Source organism: Vigna umbellata, chromosome 2 (assembly GCF_029865625.1).
Source record: "Vigna umbellata cultivar VRB3 chromosome 2, Vumbellata_1.0, whole genome shotgun sequence".
Classification (NCBI taxonomy): Eukaryota; Viridiplantae; Streptophyta; class Magnoliopsida; order Fabales; family Fabaceae; genus Vigna; species Vigna umbellata.
The window spans coordinates 43,010,638-43,025,256 of NC_142166.1; the positions used below are offsets into that span (position 1 = coordinate 43,010,638).

The 14,619-nt window shown below is 33.3% G+C and overlaps 1 protein-coding gene across 2 annotated transcripts; it reads right to left on the reverse strand.

The window, feature by feature from the left end:
- Positions 1-1,666: 1,666 nt before the first annotated feature.
- On the reverse strand, positions 1,667-12,426 carry LOC124845728 (uncharacterized). Of its 2 annotated transcripts, none has more exons than XM_088106923.1 (16): positions 12,215-12,426; positions 11,972-12,015; positions 11,591-11,684; positions 10,777-10,955; positions 10,364-10,414; positions 7,080-7,136; positions 6,233-6,353; positions 5,363-5,429; positions 5,207-5,248; positions 4,262-4,367; positions 4,058-4,168; positions 3,653-3,724; positions 3,470-3,571; positions 3,332-3,378; positions 3,183-3,210; positions 1,667-2,075 (listed from the first exon to the last, which is right to left on the reverse strand). In XM_088106923.1, the coding sequence occupies exons 1-16, from the start codon at positions 12,333-12,335 to the stop codon at positions 1,932-1,934; spliced, it is 1,386 nt and encodes a 461-aa protein (XP_087963049.1). In that variant the 5' UTR covers positions 12,336-12,426; the 3' UTR covers positions 1,667-1,931. The 2 variants fall into 2 exon arrangements, with proteins under 2 accessions (XP_087963049.1, XP_087963050.1); XM_088106924.1 differs by having other exon boundaries at positions 12,108-12,244.
- Between the last annotated feature and the right edge of the window lie 2,193 nt (positions 12,427-14,619).

Consider the following 14,619-nt stretch of genomic DNA (forward strand, 5'->3'; position numbering starts at 1 on the left):
ATGGCACAATCAAGCAGTCAAATTTTCATGCAACTCAATACACTTAAAACCTAAAGCCAATTAAATCAGCACCAACACACAAAATTCATCACACTTACATGTCAAACTACTAATTAAAGCAATAATCTAGCTCCCTTACCTCTTATCAACAGCGCAACTCACAGAAACCCCAACCGAATCTTGCGTCGCAAGGAATCTACAAAAACCTACAACTCACCGATTGGTGATAGGAAACCAACCTTAGAACCTAAATTGAGCTAGAAATTAAAGAGAAAACAACCAGATACATGCAAACAGGAACCGTTGCATGATCACGGTCTAAGAACGTATGTAAAAGAGGAAAAACAACTTACCGGCTCCAAACAGGAAATTGATCGGTAGAGATTGTTGTCCTTGACGCAAGGATCGCCTAGGCACTTCCTGATCGTCGAACAGATGATCCAAGAGTGAGAAAGGTTAGAGAGATGGTAAAGAACTCTAGAAAAGTAGTTTCTAGAGAGATGATACGTTTTAAACTAATGAAACTCGTTTATAACAAAACTATTTATAATAAAACCGTTTAATATTAAAATAATCGAGTCTCACTATGTTTAGACTAGCACCACTTCTAAAATATCATTTTGTGGGGTTTCACATTATATGTTTGCACGCATAAAAAAATGGCTCAACTATCAATTAATTTCAAACTATGCTCTCATGTTAAAATAAATTTCATAACATAGTGTTCATAAACATAATATATACGAAGGTCATATTCTTGAGGAGGACATTCATGTATCTTAATTTAAGGAATACTAGTTGCTCTTCTTTTCAATAATATGCTCTTTTAGGTTAGAAGTTACACACATTTTCAAATTCTTGCTAAGAATTACATAGGAAACCTAAAATATTATAGTTATGATGATGCCTGCTACTCTTGCATCATATAAAATTCATTGATCAAAATTCCAACTAAATTCTTTCATGATTTAAGTAGTCATTAAAAGTAAGCATCGTTCATTGAAAGTAGGCATCAAAGTACCAAGACATCGAAAAAAAAGACTAATACCTAATTGTTTTAAAATTAACCAAAATTATTTTTAACTAAATTTCCAATGGCCATAAATTTTACAGAGTATAGACAATTAGTCGTCCGTAATTTTCTTTTGACATAATATCAGTATCAAATTCAAATTAAAGTAAAGAACTACATAACCTAAAGCAAAGTTAATGATGAACATTTGTTGAGGTTAATTTTCATAACTAGAAGAGTACCTATTGCTCTAGAAGTGTCTAAATGTACAAGGAGTGAAGATGGTAATCCAGAAGATATTGCAAAAAGCAAGCAGTTTCATCGAATGCATTCTTAGTCAACCTTTATCTGATTAAAAACTATCACAGACTTCACTGTCCAATTCGATAAAGTTCTTCGTGAACTTACTGAAATAAATTCAAAGACCCAAAAATAGGTTTATAAACTATTTTTATAAGGTACTTTTTCAAATATCCATAGTATACAATTTAAAAGAGTTCATACTGAGGTTTCAAATATCCTTAATATAGAACACATGGTATAGCCTTTTTCATGATATTGCTCTATTAGTTGAGTTTAAACGAACTCAGACGGGATTGTACATGTAATATTGAGCAAACTTGTGGATATAAAAGAGTTAGATTTAAGCTTCGCTTCAGTGTTAGATAATGTCTCACTAACTGTACTTCGGAAACAAAAACAATACATCGTGTTACATTCTATAGCATACAAGACGAATCTTCATATGCGTGATAAAGAAGAACCTAAAGGGATATAGTATAAATTATAATCCTAACCTTTCATACTTTTTACTGTGGCGGCATAAGCAGAATACAAAATTTATGCCGCAAGAAATCATAGTAAACTACACTGTATCTATTCAATGTAACTTTTGATTCTATTCATCTCTGTATCATTTTTACCCCGCTAAAATAACTTCTTCGGGCATGCTTTTAGAAACAGATTCTTCGCATGATGAAAATGGAGCACAGCAGGAAGAAATGTCGATTCCAGCCACCTCCATAGCATTGCAGACCCATTCAGGAACATCACCTTTCGGAAACTGCAGCATGAACAAGTAGGTCTAACAGATTGGATTGGAAAAAATAATGTCAACAGAAATATTTTAAAGGTTTCAATTACAAAACAAAATAAATCCAAACAATAATAATGGCAAGAAAATCAAAATCCATCATATGCTTCTAACAAAACGATATCCTGTGTTTACTATTCGAAAAGTATTGCTCAAGTAGTAAACTGAAGGGTATATGGGTAGAAGTAGTCCTAAAAGGCCAAGTCTGGATAAGAACTTCTATAACTAAGATATGTACCATTTTGGAAAAACTCATTCTGGCATTCAGGGCGCTATAGCCTGAGCTTGGCTACAAGGCTTACTTTTTGCAAGGTCAGAGGTTTAATATTTGCCTTTCCCTTGGTAACTCTAGCCCTATACCATCAATTATCAGTATAACAAACTAAGTATTGTGTGAAAAGAATTGCAAGGGAAAGGGTAGAATGGTTCCCAATCAATTCAACTTACTTAAAAAGAAAGTACAAGGAAAAAAATAAGTAAAAAGTGTATGCATTAAAATGTGAGATTTTTACAGAGTCATTTAATCACTCATTGTCATGTATGCTAAGTTTATGAACAATATTTTCTATTGGTAGTGACACTTTTATACTGACAGTATATACTTTTTCATTTTTCTAAGAAGATTATTTAATTATTATTTAGAACAATGGATTGCGTTTATAGACACATATATGAGTATACCCACTATTTGACGGGAATGAGGATCAAACACAAATTTCATACAGAGATGGAGAGACGAGGATGTGCATAAAATTTTACTTCAAGAAGAGTGGGTATAGTCAAACCTACACCGTCTTACCCCGTGGGCATCCCCACAGACAATGGAAAACTAGTTAGGGTTGATAACCTCTGATGACAGGTTGTTCATTAACAGTGATATCACCCCCATCTTCCGTTTTCTGCTATTCTTTTGCTTTTAAGCTTTAACAAGTATTTGAGGGCATAATTTACAGATCTATAACTAAAGCACGAAATCAGTTTAGTAGGAAGGAGGGTGTTAAGAAGACTTTGTTAAACGAACAAAAGTCAATGTACTGTGCTCAAAATTCAAGGTCCAGGCGATTTTCTCGAGCATACCATTTTGTGTAGAAAGTCACATACAAACCTAAAAACAAGGAAAAAAAACGGTTATCGACAAAGAAAGGAGGAAATTGTTGAATGGAAGAAATCGATTTAAGATCAAAAGTGAGATAAAATGGGAAAGGAGAAATTGAATATGAACTTACTCTGGAAACCTTCCTTCAACTATTGAAAAGTGTAGATTCCTACTGAGCTGCAAATTTTGGAGATGCAATGACTTTAATCATACACGTTAAAACAATATAGTTACAATAGTCCTTTTATCCAGATGATATTACTTGTACCTGCAGCATGTAGTATAAATTATGATACGACAAAAGCTGAGATCCCATTGCATCTTTTGTCACAAGGCAATGGATGTAAGCCCTGGTATAGTTCTTGCAAACCTGTGAGAGAGGAAACAAACTAAAACACGTGCTGGCTTCTGCAAAAAGATTTATCGGATAAAAAAAACGACTAAGACATACCATACAAGGGCAAGTGGGATCAATCGGACGCGTGTCTTCAGCCATTGCTTTGTGTTTTAATTTCAATACTCCCTGGAAAATTACATGAAAAATTTAAGTAAAAAAATATATTGACACATAAATGAGTAAAATTTGTAGAATTTTTTTAAAACTAGTATTACTGTAAATATATTAAAACCAGTGCAATAAAAAATTGAATCACTAGAGCCTAATAGGGAGACAGCATCATTATCTGTTAAAGTTCAGTTTTTCCAATGTTGATGTATACACAATAATTACAATTTTGTTACCAGTTTCTTAGTCCTTGTACAATTCTTAGGTGTAGTTGCGTGCTTGTATAACAGTTGTGTGCGTGTGTGGGGAAAGAATGTCAAATTATGAATAAAAAGGATAAAAAATGGCAACCTCAGGAATGAGAGCAGTGCCAAAGCGTGCTGTACGGGTGGGATACACGCAGTCATACATATCAGCACCCAAAGCACTACAAACAACAATATCAAGAGGATAACCAACTCCCTGAAAGTACATGCAAAATGTGATGACATTACACATTTACACTGATTATTTTTAAAACCAAAAAATGGGTTCATATGATCAAGTCATTCTGACCATAACATATCGTGGTTTATCCTCTGGCAAAGCAGCAGTGCACTGAGCAACAACTCGCCAAAATGAATTTTTATCTTCACCGCCTGAAAGACCACCAATAGCATAGCTGTGACAAAAGAAAATTATATTTAACCCCACATAACTATTGTAAAAACTATTAATTTCAATTTTCAAGACTTCTGTGTGCAGGTGTTCATATATAAAAGCAACTTGGGTCTATGAAAATTATGTTCTTTTGCTGGGAAAAAACCAAGCTCAAGCAAAAGTATCCAAACATTACCATGTAAAAAATACATGTTCTCCTGTGCCGATTGCAAGGGATAGTCTTGTAAGGTTCATTCTAATTTGCTTAAATTCATAAAAGAAAACCTTTATGCATCAAAATGTCTTGTATACTAGAACAAAGTCTCAAGTATGAATTATTTTTTCTAGTATCCATGGATGTCACTAAATTTGGGACACAATCGCCAAAAAAAAAAATTATGACTTTTCCTGACTAGATCAAGTTGAATACACGTTGATCTTAAAATTTTTAACGATTTTGATGAGTTTTCTTGGCTTTCATGTACCTAAATTTTTTCCCATAAATCCTCAATCAATTGACAGTAGCAATTAAGGTCAATGAATTAAAAAAACAGATCAGGCAAAGGTCCCCCTTCCTCCAAAAAAAATGAAACATGGATATAGGCCAAAAGGGGAGAAAACTAACAAGTAACGTAAAACTATTTTTTAAGCTTAAAACTTATCATAGTGCACATCCGCTTTATGAATAATTTGTTTGACCAAGTTCAGTTTAGGAAGGCAACTGTACCCGAAGCCAAGTCAAATCAAAGTGGCCAGTAGGTCCAGTACAGTCTAGTCTTTTTCTTAAAACAACCAAAAAGTATAAATAGTATCAGAAAAAACCATAAACAATTTACATGTTGACAAGAATTTTGCACCTACCCAGGCAAATTGCGCTCCACCAAACCCTTAGCACAGATATCCCTGATTACAGAATACCATAATTTATAAGCAATATACAACTTACAGAGGTAAAATAGTAATCAAATATAATGAAGAACAAATAGCAAGAAGGTTATGTTTTGTGCTTGAATTCACCTCAATATAGGATCTAAACCACCTTGAACAATACCAAATAAGTTTTGATCATGAGGTCTCTTGTGAGCTGTCACATAAGGAAATGTGCATCGGTATTTAGCACACAAAACAGGCAGTGCTAGAAAACTATAAGAATAATGGCCTATTATTTCTATTTAACATTCATGCTAAAATAAATACCAAACCTTTTACAAACTGACCATAATTTTTATACATGGCACATGCTAAATGAAAAACATAAATCACTTTCATCCTCTCTTCTATAACAAAGTATCTAATGTGCTAGTGATTGAATAAAAACAACTCAAGGATGAAAAACTATATAAATTTTTCCTTCCATTGTCTGTCTTTTACAGTTCTATCTTATAAGAAATAGAATATACAACAGAAATGTGTACTAAATAATAGTAAGAAAATATATTACTGCAATAAGGCTATGTTTTTCATTATGAAGAAATAGCTGTCCAATAACCAAGTGATATAAAACTCATACAGCCACTACAAAATAAATGAAAAACAAAATATTAGATGCTTTTTCCATTTCAAAGATGTGCATAGTTATCAATATTATAATTTACTAGATCTAGAATGAAAAGTTTAATTCAGAAATTTTCAATTAAAGGAAAAATGTATTGACTGATATGGTTTAAGGGTTGCTTCTCAGGTTAGCTTGAATAAAGTGCAAGTCAATTTAAAATGATTTCAGTTGCACTCATGCTTCACAATAAAGGAATAAATAATTGAAAATCGGAGGATTACTTTCTTCTTTTGTATCACAAGAATAAGAATTGTGCAAGTTAGGCCAGAGTTTATCCGGCATCACAATTCAACTCTTCTTATTGTGACTCTGTACTCCACTTCAATATTTACCTGCTATACATCTGTCTATCCATCTAAGTGTTCGATACATAGCTTCCTCAACTCGTGGACCAGTAATGGTGGTCTTTACAACATCATCAAGAGCCATAATGATATCTGCTCCAATTCTGTTCTGCATAATTAATGATAAAAACATGAAAGCCCATAAAACAAGGGAGCATCAAATCTTTCAAAATTCTTACATAAAGGTAAAAACTGTCACAGCAACAAATGAATGTATTAACCTGCTGAATTGAGAAAATAAGAAAGAAAGACATATAGAGGGAGAAAGGATAGAATTGTTCAAGTGAAATTGGCCAATCGTACAATACTAAAGATATGTACAATGTCTATACATCTCTATTAAAAGACCAAGTGAGGACATTTTCCAAGTAAAGAAAGAAAGAAATATCTTAAGAAAATAAACAGAATTATGAATGATTAACAATGAGTCACAGTCCATCGATAGTAAAGTGAAGAATATTACGGGCTGTCTTGAACTGTCATTTGTAAATCTTTATATAAACTAATAGCAAGAAAGTTGAATGAAGAGTAGAGAAGGACAGTAACATCAGCAAAAGAGAAATGGGAAAGAAGATAAAGGATAAGACCTTTATATAAGGTCTAAATTCCAATTGCTCATGGAAGTTCTAAAGAAATATCAACCCTCCTTCAATTGTTAATATTATAGAACCGACTAACTTAAAACATCGAAATGTTTTATTTAAAAGTAAAATCACATTATGCAAACTACCATGATTTCCTATACATTTTAAACACAACACACTAATTCGATCAAAAAAAGAAATACGCTCTGGTAAAATTTAAAGAAAAACATGGAGAAAGGCATTTTACTTACTTGGATTTGAATTGATTCCTCTGGTGTTAGAAGCATCGGCTTTCCATCAACCGGTGACTGCATCAAGAGAATAAACTTGTGTTACAATAATACAAAGAATAAAAGATAGCCATTATACTTCATTAAAATAATTCCATAAACATTACTTAATGTAAATTCTTTCATTAAAAAGATAATTAAATAAATGCAATAAATTGATTGTAAAATGACCACCACTATTCCATTAATTGCAAAATGCAAAGGAAAAAACACTTAAAATATTATCATATCATGCCTCCAAGGGATGAAAATGGGGTGAATGTGAGTGTGGGTAGTATTTCCCCTGAATCCATCCCTAGTTATATTAACAGGTATTCAGACTGGCAATGGATGGCCATTATCCATGGATAACTACATGTATACCCAAATTTAAAAAACATAAAAGGATTAGCATCACTTAATCCTATGTGCTTGTACAATAAAAAACTTAATATGAAATATTAAAAATCATAATCATGACATGCATGTAATGTTTGATAGACAAAAAACTTTTATAAGAAAATGGGTACCCATGTGTGGGTATTAAAATACCCATACCCACTCATCCGACACTCAAGTCAGACAATAAAAGTATCCATCATGACCTCTTGGATAAATATTCTATCAAACCTCAGGCGTCCATCCAATCAAAATGTTGTTTGACCAACCAGGGGTCAGAATGGTTCATGGTCCATGGGTTAACATGCATCATATATTGTTAGTTGGATATCAAATGCGATATTGAAAGTTCTTGGTAAGATATTAAATGTATTATTAGAAGTTGTGAGGAGATCTCATGTAAGTGCTCCTTCTTCTGACACTGTTGAACCTTTGGAAAATTCCTTGAATATTAATTGTGAACCTGACCTTGATGACTTGCCCATTGCTTTGAGGAAAGGAACTCAGTCTTGTACCAAGTATCCTATTTCTCACTTTGTGACTATTACAAGCCTATCTATGAAGCACCAAAGTTTCCTCTTTGCCATTGATGCAATTAGAGTCCTTACTTCAGTTCAAGAAGCATTGAAGGATGACAATTGGGTTCAAGCCATGAATGAAGAGATGAATGCCTTAGCAAAGAAGGATGACAATTGGGTTCAAGCCATGAATGAAGAGATGAATGCCTTAGCAAAGAACCAAATGTGGGAAATTGTTAACTGGCCACTAGATGAAAAGGCAGTAGGATGTAGATGGGTTTGTAATGTAAAGTATAAATCAGATGGCACATTAGAACGTTACAAAACAAGATTAGTTGCTAAAGTATTTACTCAGACTTATGGTGTTGATTATGAGGAGACATTTGCTCTAGTGGCAAAGATGAATACAGATAGAATCAATCTCTCATTGGCAGCTTATTTTGGTTGGGAATTTCAACAATTTGATGTGAAAAACGCTTTCTTGCATGGACAATTAGAGGAAGAAGTCTATATGGAAATTCCCCCAAGTTTTAGGCCTATTGAAGGGAACAAAGTACGTAGGTTGAAGAAAGCTTTGTATGGGCTCAAGCAGTCACCTCGTGCTTAGTTTGGTAGACTCAGTCAGGTTATGATCTCCATGGGGTATCGACAAAGTCAAGGTGACCAAACCCTATTCATCAAGCATTTCCCAAAAGGTAAACTTACACTACTCCTGGTGTATGGTTGTTGTAGGAGATGATGAACATGATAAACAAGCCTTGAAAGAAAAGCTTGCCGCCGAATTTGAAATGAAAGATCTAGGAAAATTGAATTACTTCCTTGGGATAGAAGCATCTTACTCGAAGAAAGACATCTTTATCTCCCAAAGAAAGTATGTTATTGATCTTCTCAAAGAAACAGGTATGATTGATTGCAAGACCAATGGAGTTCCTACATAACAAAACCATACAATTGGAAGTGATGAAGGTAGTTCTATTGTGAATAAAGGCCAATATCAAAGACTTGTTAGGAAGCTCATTTACTTAGGTCACACCAGACTAGACATAGCCATTGTTGTTAGTCAGTTCATGCATAATCCAAGGGAAAGACACTTACGAGCTATAAACAAAATCCTTCAATATTTTAAGACAAGGGAATTATTGTATAGGAGAGATGAAAAATTATAAATGGAAGTGCATACCGATGCAGATTATGCAGGTTCTGTCATAGATAGGAAGTCCACCTTAGGATATTGCATGTTCTTAGGTGGAAATTTGGTGACTTGGAGAAGTAAGAAACAAAATATTGTTGCAAGGTCTGATGTAGAGGCTGAATTTCGAGCTATGGCACAAGGGGTGTGTGAATTGTTATGGATGAAAATTATTATAAATGATCTTAAAGTAGCATGTGAAGAACCAATGATCATTTATTGTGATAACAAGTCAACTATTAGCATTGCCACAATCTAGTTCAACATGATAGGACCAAACACGGAGATAAATCAACACTTTATTAAAGAGAAATTGGATAATGATCTTATCACTATTTCCTACGTCCCTACTGGACTTCAGTTAGCAAATATATTTGCAAAAGGTCTTCCCACTAAGCGATTTTATGATCTAACATGCAAGCTAGGAATGAGATATCCACTCGCCAGCTTGAGGGAGAGTGTTGTTAGTTGGATATTAAATGCAATACTAAAAGTTGTTGGTAGGATATTAAATGTATTACTAGAAGTTGTTAGGAGCTTTTAGAAGTTGTTAGAAGGTTCTAGAGATCTCATGTAATTATTACTTTAGGGTTTGAGTTCTCAATATATAGAAGTTGATGTATTGTTTCAAATCGATCAATTGAATAAAATCTTCTTTCTTTCATAATAATTCTTTTAAGTTATATAATATGTAGTTATTTGTATATTAATGTGAGAGCGTATTAGTAAACCAGAGGTATGAGACTAAGTAAATATATAATGATAAATATCTAATGCATTTCTTTTATTTCCATTTCTCTATATTTTTTTAACATATTTGGACTATGAGGCCTGAAATCAACATGGAATATTAGGAGAATTGAAAACCAGCCCATGTTTGATCCAGTTAAGCCCAATTTTCAGTTTGGCAGAAAAGTAGGCAATTTTTTAGAAGTCTAAGCTAGTCCAACTCTCCAGTTTTAGACAGTTTAACCAGTTTTCACTGTTTTGTGGGTTAGAAATTATTTAGATGGTTTAGGATTTAATCACACTGGTTTGCAGTCAAAGTTATAAGTTTGGAAGACACAGTCACAAACCAGATTTCAGAACACTGATCATGAGTGAAGCAAAGAACACACCATCGAAATATTTTCTATATCTTCAAAAGGAAAAAAAAATACCTGAAATGTCACACCTTTTTCTGTGATGTCAGCAAGATGCAACAGCGAAACCTAAAACATCAGTGAAACAAAAATGAATTCATTTAACACGGATGCTGAACATTATTATCAATCAACAAATGTATAATATTGGTTCAATTACATAACATATTACACTAAATCATTCAGGATGAAAGATAATAGAACGGTTGTGAGAATGCTAGAAATCACAAAGTACATGCAATGTTATTAAAAACTGTTGAGATATCTGGTGAAGAGACAAAAATAATCCCTCTTTGTGTGTCTGTTCCACCATAGGATCATGCATATATATAAGTGTCTCAAATACAAAGAAGATACAAAGAGATGGCCCAAGGTCCATTAGTTACATTTAACAAAAACTATAACCAAATATACACAAGGTCATGAACTACCATTTGAAAGCCACCAGAATCTGTAAGCAGACCCCTTTGCCAATTCATAAAATTATGAAGGCCACCAACTTCATCAAGAAGCTCGGATGTAGGTCGAAGGGCCAAGTGATAAGTATTTCCAAGTATTATTTGGCAACCTATATCCTCAAGCTGACTATTTGTCAATCCCTTTATTGTTCCTGACCATTCAAAAATCCCATTTATAAGACAAAATTGCAGCATCTCAAGTGAACCACAACCAGTAAGCAATGCAGCAAATTCCTTACAAACCAAGACAATCACATCAATCAATGCAAATACCATCATTTAATATAGTATTTTCCATGGACAAACAAAAATCATAGCCCATAAGAAAATAATTCCCTTCAAAATAAGAAACATAAATTCAGTATTTTGTTCCAGTTAAAATGAAAAGAATTTGGGGACAACTAAAATATGATTTTGATCTTTCATCTAAATTTTTGTTCCAGTTTGGTCCCCTCAATTTAAAAGATTTCACTTTGATCACTTAAAATGTTTTTATTAGATCAGATTGTTCCTTCTAAAGCTTGCCACGTGTGAACAAATTAACTGACTAACAGAAGAAACATTTTGGTCTAAACAAACACCTGGACAGAGTGAAACCTTCTAAGATTAAACTAAGCAGACCAAACTGAATCCAAAAATATTTTAGCCATTTGGGAACTCATTTAAAAAATGGACCCTGTTTTTTCAGTACAACCAAAGTTTTAAGGAGGAGAATACAGAGCAATAGAAAAATTGTTTTTATCGCATTGCGGCAACCGAACAGAAAGAATCAAGTTTGAAAGTGGACCTTGTGTGCCCACAGGCATAAACAAAGGAGTTTGGCACACATGATGAGGGAGTGTCAACCGAGCAGCGCGAGCACGGTTGAATCTGCCAAGAACCTGAGAAAAAAAAAAGGTAGATTTCCAGGAATAACTGAATTACAGTTTAAAACCATAAAAATATCATGCACTGGCAGGAATGACAAACAGGTGGCACACATGAGCAGTCATGGCATCTAGCTACAACATATTATGGCATCCATCAAGGCACTGTTCATTCAAACATTCAAATGAACCAAAAAAGACTCAAAGCTCGATTAAGAAAATCAATTTGATTCAACTGCAGGAACAAAATCTTAATAGAATACAAAGTGAGACAATGTGATAGTAGATGTAGCGCGGTAAACCTCAAAAACAAGCGCCATCGCTTTTGTACCGGTTGTAGTATATCCTGACAGGGAAATAAGATAAGAATAAGGAAACGAAAAAAACTTCTGCATAAACAGTGAACGTTGTCGGTAGAGAGAATGAGAAATAACTTACAGGTACGCAGAGAGAGAAGAAGAGGAAGAAGATGCGGCGAATGAAGGAGTGAAGCAGTGAAAGAAAGTTAGGGTAGGTTAACGTGAAAAAAAGGTGCGAGTGAATACCTTGGCGGCTGCGAGTGCGAGAGTGTAGCGGTGGCAGCATATTTGTAGTGTTTGTTTTTGGTTTTGGTTTGAAACACAAACACCAAGTGATGGGAGCCTGAAGGCTCATCCCTCGAAACATGCGAACTACCCACTTTGACCAACAATGTTCCTGTTCCACAAGGAGTTCGGTCTCTCCTTTCCCACTTTTTGATAAAATGTAGTTTGTACCCAAGGCGTCCCAATAGTAAGGGAAGCAAACTTACTAGGATAACTTTACCTACAATATAAGGGTATGTGTCTCTCTGTCAGGGTCATCACTATAGGTCAAAGCCAAGGCGTTAATCACATTGCTACAAAAAAAGTTTACCTACAATCCTATTGCAACCAGCAGCTTCACATTATAGTAAAAGAAATAATTTCTTTAATTGCTTGGATATTAAATATTTGAACTTATAAAATAAGATAAGATAACAATTAGGATACCTTAATAAATAAGGACCAGATTCGTCTAGAATTTATAATTTCATTTAGATATAAATTATTTCTATGGAAGTATAAATTTGAACATATGTGTACATACTATTCTCTTCTTTTTCTTTAAATTCATTTAATTAAATAGTTACTTATATAACATGTAAAAAATGTAAATAATAATAATAATAATATGATTTTAAAATATTATGTTATAAACTTAAAATGTTACAAATATGTTATATAAAAGAAAGTTTATGAATAGTAGAGCTATCAAAACGGGCCACCCGGTCCGGTCCGACTCGGTCTACCACGGGTTGGTCACTTAGTGAGTCAACCCAACTCGGCTCATTTATTAGCAAGCCAGAAAAATTCGAACCTGATTTGACCCACCACGGGTTGGTGGATAAAACGGGTTGGCTCACTACCTTACTTAACTACAATTTTTTTAAAATAAAAAGAAATTATAAATTTTCTATAATACAAATCTAAACAAATTTGACTCCCAACATGTGTGTTTAATTAATTTTGAAAATAAGGAACTTAAATAATTTTTTCAAGCAAAAACAAAATAATAAATATTTTTTTATAAAATTAAAATTAAATTTTAATAAAATAAAATTAGGTAAGTGGGTTTGTGGGCCAATTCGGCCCACCACGGGTTCAACCCGCATGAGCCGGATTTAAACGAGCCGGGTTGAAATCTGACCCGCATAAAAAAAATACAATTTTTTCTAATCCAACCCGACTCAAACTCGTGGTGGGCCGGGTTGGCTCGCGGGTTGTGACCCATTTTGACAGCTCTAGAATAGCATAATATGTGACATTTTATTGTGAGTTTAATTTTCTTTTAAATATTTATAATTTTTTTATTTTTCATAATCAATGATAAATCAATTTATTTTTTATTTTTATATAAATAATATATTTGAAATCATTTTGTTATGTAAACAAGATTTTTATATCTCTCCATTACTCATTATATACTAGTAAAAAAACATTGTCCAGTAAGCTTGAGGACTTGTTTGAAATAATATTTAAGAATATTATTTAGAAAGAAAAAAAAAGTTAAACACAGTCATAATTCTCTCGTTGAAACATTACTTGTAAATTTTAAAGTCACGGCGGAGATTTTATGGCTTTATGGCCTTTGGAAAATACGGAATACAAATTTATTGGTAGACAATGTGTTTTTCTATTTTGTGTTTTGGTGAGAAAAATATTTAGTGGTCAACGTTTTACGTTTGTTTGTCGAAAAACTTCAATAATAATGAAAGAGTAAGCAAGAGTTGGTTGGTGGTAAGTCACATTAGATTATAACACTAACATATACCAAACTAATGCAGATACTTTTAGATTAAATTTAATTTACATGGATATGGGTTTTTGTTATAAATGGATTAATATTGAAAATTTAAACGTGAGTTCAAGTCTCACATTAGATAAGAATAAGAAAGTAGAACAGTATATAAAGATGAATGATTCATTAACCATTTGTCTTACTGTTTTAGGTAAAGAGTGATGTCAATCTCTTATATAGTTGAGCTCATATCTCATTGGTGTTTGTATCTCCCCGGTGAACCACTACAAGAAAATAGCCAGTTATATACGGATAATTATATACGGATTAAATCTGTATGTAATAAATGTATTATATACGGATATTTTATACGGATATTTGGAAACCCGTTATATACGGATAAATCCGTATATAATTGAAGAAATCGTTATATACGGATTTTCCGTATATAAGTGCCGTATGTAATTTTGGCGCTTTGGTGCAGGATGCTTCATAGGGATTGATCCGTATCTAATATGCAAAGTAAGCTGACAAAAATTTACCCCCTCTCACTCTCGAAAAAAATAGATTCTCAAAAAAGAATTAAACATTTCTGCTCTGAACTTTCATTCCCGAACCTCTCCCTCTTCGCGAACCTTCCTTCTCGCACCTC

Excerpts from the sequence above, each read along its gene's own strand:
- LOC124845728 (XM_088106923.1), bottom strand. The coding sequence starts at position 12,335 with ATGTTTCGAGGGATGAGCCTTCAGGCTCCCATCACTTGGTGTTTGTGT. Across the intron at positions 12,016-12,214 it reads TCGCACTCGCAGCCGCCAAG|GATATACTACAACCGGTACA; the intron begins GTATTCACTCGC and ends TTTCCCTGTCAG. Across the intron at positions 10,415-10,776 it reads ATTCTGGTGGCTTTCAAATG|GTTTCGCTGTTGCATCTTGC; the intron begins GTAGTTCATGAC and ends CTGATGTTTTAG.